Source organism: Simochromis diagramma, unplaced genomic scaffold (assembly GCF_900408965.1).
Source record: "Simochromis diagramma unplaced genomic scaffold, fSimDia1.1 OVJJ01000676.1, whole genome shotgun sequence".
Taxonomy (NCBI): Eukaryota; Metazoa; Chordata; class Actinopteri; order Cichliformes; family Cichlidae; genus Simochromis; species Simochromis diagramma.
In genome coordinates, this window is record NW_024387466.1 from 1359365 (window position 1) to 1367657 (window position 8293).

An 8293-nucleotide genomic window follows, 5' to 3' on the forward strand; every position below is an offset into this window, starting at 1 on the left:
TCTATCTGTAAGAATCCATTACAGCAGGCAGCACCTTGAGATGAGCTGAACGGCACCAGCTACCTTTCGACCCACCGCGCACCTCTCGAGTGCCTGGGCAACAGCAACGAGCGTGTGTCTTTCTCTGCTCATTGAGCTTCCTCTACTCACCGACCAGACAGAAACTCGTGCAGCATACCGCGCTTCTCTCGGAAAGTGTGGCCTTGGGATGTAAAAAGGCTTCTTCACAGCAGCCAACAAAAGCCTCTCCACTGGAGGCCAGAGAGATGAAAGATGATAGAAAGAAGTTAAATTCTCAACGTGTTGACCCTGACTGAAGCTTTTTAGCTCTGCGAGCAGTCGTCAATCATCAGCTGCAGTGAGAGCATTATAAAATAATAAAACTGAATGTAATCCAATGAAAAAGAAATATTACCAGCACACAAGAAAGCACCTTGTCATAAAAGCTTATTTGGCTAAATCGAATGTGCCTAAATACAAATGTTTAGGTCTTACATGCCAAAGAGTGCAGGCAAGCTTTACTAAAAAAGGACAAAAACAGAGCAGCATTTCTGACTTGAACATGCATTCAGCTGCCAGAGGTTGGCCTTAGAGGCCAGTAAGTAAGACCAGCTCCCTCTCTGGGAGGAGTGAAAAGACAGGAACATATTTTGCTGGAAACCTTTTTACATATGGACATGTATGCAAATGTACTGGTGTGCACACACACACACACAGACCCATGTATACGGAGTAGATGGGAGATAGAAGCAGGACTGCACAAAGTGAACCTGTGATAAATGCGACATCCAATCCATTATAAACTCAGAATAACAGAGCCTGTAGTCCTTTTGTTTTTTTTGTTTTTTTTGTTTTTTAGATCAGGCCTAGCATGGCATTTGCTCAGTGTGGCTAATGAGCTAGCCTCCTGCTTTACCTCCCTATACACCAGTGCAGCCCTGTGACGTCAGGTTACCTAGCAACCCCTCTTCTGAGTCGTCAGCAACATTTCAGTGGGATTTTCCCAAACATGTGAAACACAGAGCTCAGGCAACATACATATCACCATATAAACATCCCAATGTGTAGGAGCAAAAACACGACCAACATTTCTTTTATATTGTTCCTCCCACAGAGAGCAGTCTCTTTACCCATTATCATCTAAATGGGTAAGGTAGACAGGAGGACACAAGCACGAAATCCCCTCACCGATATCAGTACTGTGCATAAGAAGAGCACAGGCACGCACACGTCAACAAAATAATGGCAGGCTGGCCTCGTGGATATTATTTTTGGTGCAAAGGGGAGAAAGCAGTGTTTGACGTGTGGCCCGGAGGGGGAAGGAGGAGGAGGGGGGGAAATGGCGTCAGAGCCCACCTGTCAGCAGAGCTAAACAACACCATGGCAACAGCCTAATGCTGCGAGGGGATGAGTGACAGCCGGTTTGTTGGGCACCGAGGAAAGGAGAAGGGAGTCCGTGCACAGGCCAGCCTGACACAGCAGACTCGAGGAGCACATCCCACCGCTTCAGTTGTTTTGTTTTCTCAAGGCTCCTGCTGACACAGCCACTTCGGTGCACCTGCCAAGGCTATAAGCGTGGCCCTATCACAGAACTGAGCAACAATGCTCTATCCCCGGAAATGTTATTCGCAGATGAAGGTCAGCTATCCCGCCCAGAAATCTGCACTCACTTCTTGTTGTCAGAACAGGCTCGCTGAATAAGAACACGCCTTATGTCATATATCATTAGCCATGTGGCCCCTCTGGACTAGGTAAGAAAAACGCAAAGAGGAGATACCGATATAAGTTTTGGTGGAGATTGAACAGAAAGTAGAGAGCACTGAAAGTCAAAGCACCTCTTAAAACTGTGTCCCAGAGATTTGCTTCATCATATCTGTATGCTACATTGTCACCATTGGCCAAAACAGGAAAACAAAAAAATCTAATCCTGACATATTTATGCAGGGGCCAGGTCACAGAGGGGAGGTGGGGGTGTGTCTGTCGGGTATAAACAGTTGACAGTCCAAGACAATGGCCTATAAATTGCCCCTCCTCCATCATTGTTAGCACCCATGCAAGTCGATGCTGGGTGGGAGTGGTAGGTCCAGAGGTACGTGTCTGTCTGAGCCTCAGACAGACCAAACAAGACACGTCTAAGAGGAGAACATGTGGCCAGTTTAGCCAGTTAAAATGTAAGGTTTACAAGCTGCCGTGAGGCATTGCACTTTTAAACATTTTAAAAGGTCTATTTTTAGACAATTACAACCAGGTATGATTTACAGCTAGACAAAGCAAATCCCTTCTTCCCAGAAAAGAAAAAAGTACAGCAGGCCTCAAAATTACAGGATGCAATCCTCAACTCACCCCCAGTCGGTTTAAGAATAGATCAACATCTGCCTACACTGTTCAACAGTATATACTTCTATCTTATTGGTTACAACAAAAACAACAACAACAAACAGAGAAAGGGTCAGGGCTGATATAGTCACTACAGTTGTGTTTCCTCCTTTATACCCCCCCCCCAACAGCAAACACACACACAGCAGTTGTCATGTCATGAGAAGCAGCACAGCGGATTGGCTTTGATTCTCCCCTCCCCTTTCCTCCCTGCTCTCCCTTCTCGAACGGGCTCTTTGCGCGTCATTTGATTTTCTTATTTAACAACCAACCCTGAAAATGCGTAGGAAGAAAGATGTCTAAATATAGACGCAGCCACAACAGCTCGCACCACGAGCGCGCAGCAAACTCTCTCCAACACTGTGAGGAGACAAAACAGAGTGACGCTTTGCTGTTTGCATTACATAGAGAGGTGATGAAAAAGAAAGGTAAGGGCACAGGCTGCTTTTATGGAAAGACTTACAGCATCAATGTATATATCTATATCTCTCTCTCACATATATATATATATATATATATATATATATATATATACACACACACACACATATACACACACACATACCTCAGAACACACCATTTAAGGCCAGCGTGCACGAGCAAAGCACTTGATATTAGGGTGCATTTGTTTTCCAAGTTCAGATTCTGTTGGGATTACGGCTCAGGAACAAACAAGGTGCTAAAAGGCAGAGCAAGTGGATGCGTGGATGCAATAAAGCAAGAGTCAAGCATACATGAAGAGCTACAGTAAATGTAACAGAAGCACCACGAGAGGCAGACAGAGCCTAAGCCTGAGTGGGATTAACGTGTGAAAAGTGAAGTACCAGTTAGCACTCCATTTGAGAGGCCAGTATCATTATCCTCTCACTGGCAAGGCAGAAACCCCCCCCACAAACACACACACACAGTTCAAGTGGAATAATAAAGCTCTCTCAATGAGAGAATAAAGTGAGTTCAAGCTGCTCTTGATTGCACTCCAGTGCAATATGGGAAAGATAACCCTTTCGCACCACAAGCGTGACAACTACTCTGACCTCACACAGACTGCTCAAATTCAACACACAAATTAAAAGTACTCGCAGCTCCAGCAGGAACGATATCCATGCCTCGCTGCAGAACAGACCTCCTCTGATATGACGGTTGCATGGTGGACCGCTTGCTGGAACTTTAGAACCATGGCATGCCGCTGCAACCACTGCACGCCTCACCTCATCAGACACATCTCGCGCACGCCTGGAAAAGCAACACCTCTCACACAATACTTCTTAAGAGTCATTTGAAATCTACGACCAATGCACCAATCCACTTACTTCTAAGAGACGGAGAACGTGGTAAGAAGAATCTAACAGAGGGCCCAAGTGAGAAGTGAAACTACACAATGAAGGCAAGAGGTGGTTTCAAAAGAGCGTGCCAGTAAAGCTGTGGGAAGTAAGACCGCTGATCGGCAGAGGATCCCTAATGCCCTCCTCAGCCTGAAAGACATCTAACCCTAGCGGCGTTTCTGGTACGATACATTATCATGATTGAAACATTATCATGCCCGTCTGATAACCCTACTAAACCAATCCTTCATGTTACAAATGGATGCTTTGTGAAGAACACACCCAGAGAACAGCAAATAGGACTTCTAAATCTCTTCTTCAGTTTGTCTTGAGTTTTTCGGAGACAGAAAACTATCTATATCAGCAGACCGCAACTGTATTCTCCCCTCCTGGCCAAAGATCTCTGCTTATCTTTAAGATTTCTTCACATCAGTCTTTTTTCTCCCCAATTCTTGTTACTTCCCCATTTGTTTTACTGTGTAGGAAGCATCCAGTTTAAGAAAAGCATGACAAAATCACCCCAAAGTCAGCTAACTCTCTAAAAACGGTCTACAAAATTAGAAAATAAAGAAAACAAGGACAAATAAAGCAACTGCAACATTTGAACAGCCTTAAAATCTTGTGCTAGAGGATCCATTTAGGCTCGCTTGGCATAGCAAACACAAACACAGTTATTGCATGGCAAAGAATTACACAAAGGAACCCAAGAGGTGACTGCACTTTTCCACTAGAGCTGTGATCTAAGATATTACGAGTCACGTGTTCTCAGACAAGTCGATTGTTGTCAGATTTTTTTTATCTTTATGCTGCCACTTGCAGTAACCACGCAGCGTGTATGAACAGCTGCACCGTGAGCTCACTGCCAACTAGTCGCTGAAGCAGTTTAAACAATCAAACAAAAGTACAGCTATAATCAGTGGAAATAAGAAAAAATACAATGACACACACACACACACGTACAGCTGAGGCATAAAATCAGCTAATGAAACGCAGACTGATGCACTTTTTATCTCCCCTTCAGGACTCGTTTGATTTCTGATTCTGATCCTACAGCAGGAAAGGATCCTGAAAGCTTGTGAGGTCTATAAAGCAGCAAACTTTGACTTGAAGTAACCACATCCACTGCTTCCACTTCTGACTTTCAGAGACAGCCCCTAATAACGGTCTCATAGGCACAGGAAAGAGACCCAGGAGCCTTCAAGAAACATGTGAGAGCAGCACGGCCTGTCCATTGTCATATAGAACAATGCTGGTGCAAAATGTGTCCACATGACAGCATTTCTCAGGAAGTACTCTGCCAGATCACATCCTGTTCCAGAGACAAGGTACGCATGACCACAGATGAAGAGGGGGTGAAAATGTGGAGCAGGATTCGCTTTGCACTCTTTGTTTTGAACAACTTGGCTCAGGCCCATATTTGATCATACACACACACACACACACACACACACACACACACACACACACATATATGGTTTTGGGTTTCGGCTACAAACAGAAAGGCTACAAATATCCAAACTGATTTGCTTTGGTTTCATTCAGTTGAAGAATTTGAATTTTCTTTTAAGACCAGGCTTCTTTACTCGAGCCTGTAAAAATTTGTTCCTGCACAGAATAGCTGCCAACTCGCACCTGATGCCTGTCAGCCAGCGAGGGAGCAACCAAATTATTTTATAGAGATTCATACAGTATTCTCAAACTGGATAAAAAGCTGCAGCAGAGTCCATAAAACAGCTCAGTCATCTCTCCTTTGCTTTAGGGTAAATTATTACCCCCCCCAGGCCTTGCTGGTGATATTTGTATTTGTGATTCTAAGAGGTTACGGACACAGTGTAACCTGTCGTTTAAGGGGCTTCTTCCTTCATTAGCAGCAATTCTAAAAACTAGCTCATATCACTGTGAGGCTGAAAAGAAAGCAATACTTTTTTTTTTTTAATGTAGGGCAACAGCCCAGTTGTTCACGGGGTGTTTGGTTATACAGAAATAAAGGAGACATGGATAATTGATAGCCTCTAGCCAATCAGGAGTGAGTATTCCTTTTAGCTAAGGTACAAGGCTTTAAATAAACCATGAACCAGAAAACCCCCATCATCTATTATGTCTCCAGGATGTCACTGTGACATTTGAAGGCTTTGAACTTGTAATATTCAACTGTTTTCCACATCTCCAAGCCTCATCAAAATATACTGTCTGTATCAGCCATTTATATGCCACAGCACCCCCCCTCCTCTTCCCATCACCCTCCTCAGCAACATCCAGGCCTGAGATTTAAAAAAAAAAAAAAAAACAACTGGCCCTTTTGTTGAAACGACTGCAGAAGAGAGCTATATGTATAACCCTATTTCGCATGTATCAGTTATCATTATGTGGTAAACCGAAAAAAACGCACTCCCCCGTCCCTCATTTGAATTTTCCTGAAACATGCGAAGTGAGAGCAATATAGCGTGCGTCCTGTGCTGACGCCTGCACGCCACCAGGCATGACTTCTCCACCGTGCCGCCTGCTATAGTAGGGTATGTTGCTCCAAAAGAGCAACGCGCAAAGCAATGTCAAGTCATCCCCGCACGACGTAGGTGAATCTGCATCCAGATGCAGGAGAGCAGCAGCAGCAGCACACCAGCCTTTGCCTGCTGGATGAGGTTGGGGAGGGGGGGTAACCACATGGATCGCGTCGTACATTTGTATTTGTCTCACAGGCCCCACTGTATGGAGGCAAAACCAAGTGCAGAGCGCCATACACGAACATATACATATGTCTATATAAATAAAAGCCGGGAGTGCCTATTGAATGTGTGCCATGAGGCCAGGCTCAATACAGCTGCACGGCACGGTGCTGGGAACTATCCAAGGAGCTCCGGGCAAATAAAGAATATTCTAGAGGGATAGTAAAACCCAACGGGACAAAGAAAAACTTCATTATGAGCTCCTTTTATTGTTTTTTTTTTTTATGTTTATTTTTGAGTCATCTCTACACAGCGAGCCAGCAGTAGCCCGTAAAGCGACAAAATGTGCTCGGCTCACTGACACTGATAGGGCGCCTCAGCCAATATTCAGCCTGGGAGGCGGACATAGCGCTGGGGCTTCATGACTCCGCAGTTTGGCTATACTGCTTTCTATCTCCGGACGGGGCTTATGCACGGAGCCCGTGCTCGGGAGGAGGAGGAGAGGGGGAAGCTCATTACCTCTAAAGTTCGTATTTCCTGCTGTGTGAGGTCGTTGGTGGCGGCGCATTTGGTGCGTAGCCCCTGTAAGCTGGAGATGGAGATATCAATCATATTCTGGATCAGTTCGCACTGATGTAGCGCGGCCATCGCTGCGCCACCGCCGCTATCCCTCTCCGGCTGCTCATCACTCTCGACCATCTTTCCGCCTTTAGCAGACACACTATCCATTCCTCGGCATTGGGCACGGCTGGAAGGGCTGGAGTCAAAGTGTTAAGCTAAAAAATGTAAAATAAAAATAAATCAAACATATGCAGCAGTCCGGCGACGCAGCGACCTATTGTGGAAGTTAGCTGACAGCAATTGTCCCCAGCTCCGAATCTGGAAAAAAAAAAGAAAGAAAAAAAAGAAAAGAAAAGAAATGGAAGCCCTGTGTGCAAACAAAAATGTTGACAGAGATGAAAATAAGGTGCTCGACGGTGACCCGGGTCCAAAGTCCAGTGAGGCTCGACTGAGAGGATACTCAAAGCTTCCACCGACACAGCTCTGACAGAGGCTTCCACCGTCTGTCAGCTGTTGGGAACATCATGGAGCGCGGTGCAATCTGGGAAATGAAGTCATATGGGTTACACCAACGTGCACTCCTCTGTCGTTCGTTAGTTGCTCACGCAAGAAAGCGAATGAAGAAAATGAAGGTTTTGAGAAGTATTAAAGTAACATGTCTTCATCCGGGTGTCCTCCTATTTATTTTAATTTATTTTTTGTTGTATTGCAAGCTAGGAAAAGCGTATTAATAATACAATTAACGACGGCTTAATTGCATTAAACAGTTTTGATATACTGCAGGCTGATCCACTGTCACGTGGCTTACTGGCACTTATCAGGGTTTTTGTTGTTTTAAATGTCCGTGCTTCTCCTATTGTGACCATTTTTCAGCTGGGAGAAGATTAGTATGCAGGGTCACAGGTAGAGAAGCCTAAATCCAGGGGCGATTCTAGGATGAAACATTTAGGGGGGGCTCAGCCTCCAATCATAATGTAATGCATACAGTACACGTGTCTGTGTAAAGGCCGTTAGGCTCAATGGTGTTCTCCAGAATTTTTCAAAGTAAGTTAAATAACTATTTGTAGAAAAGTGAGTGAGAGGAGAAATGTGCTGTTTCAGTCTCTTAACCACATAAAGACAGTCCATCTTACTTACGCAACTACTTATCTCTTACTTCTACTTAAAAACCTCAGTGTGACTGCACTGTAACATCACCACATCAACAACTGTGGACATTTAAATCTGCGTTAACTGTAACCTGTACCCACTCCAACAGATATCCATTGGTATCCATTCAGTAATACCAAAAAATATTACTTTACTGAATGAATATTACTTTACTACTGTGATTTTTTTAGTGCAATTTAGGGATGCTAAGTACCCCCCACC

The 8293-nt window shown here is 44.6% G+C and overlaps 1 protein-coding gene across 7 annotated transcripts in view; it reads right to left on the bottom strand.

The window, feature by feature from the left end:
• Positions 1-8005, bottom strand: part of ksr1a (kinase suppressor of ras 1a) — a 28674-nt gene extending 20669 nt beyond the window's left edge. For 3 of the 7 annotated variants that reach the window (XM_040014683.1, XM_040014681.1, XM_040014679.1), the window contains exon 1: positions 6881-8004. In XM_040014683.1, the coding sequence (XP_039870617.1) occupies positions 6881-7090 (210 nt within the window). In that variant the 5' untranslated portion in view covers positions 7091-8004. Of the gene's footprint in view, positions 1-6880 lie in introns of all 7 variants that reach the window. The other 4 variants (XM_040014680.1, XM_040014677.1, XM_040014678.1 and 1 more) reach the window with 3 other exon arrangements.
• Between the last annotated feature and the right edge of the window lie 288 nt (positions 8006-8293).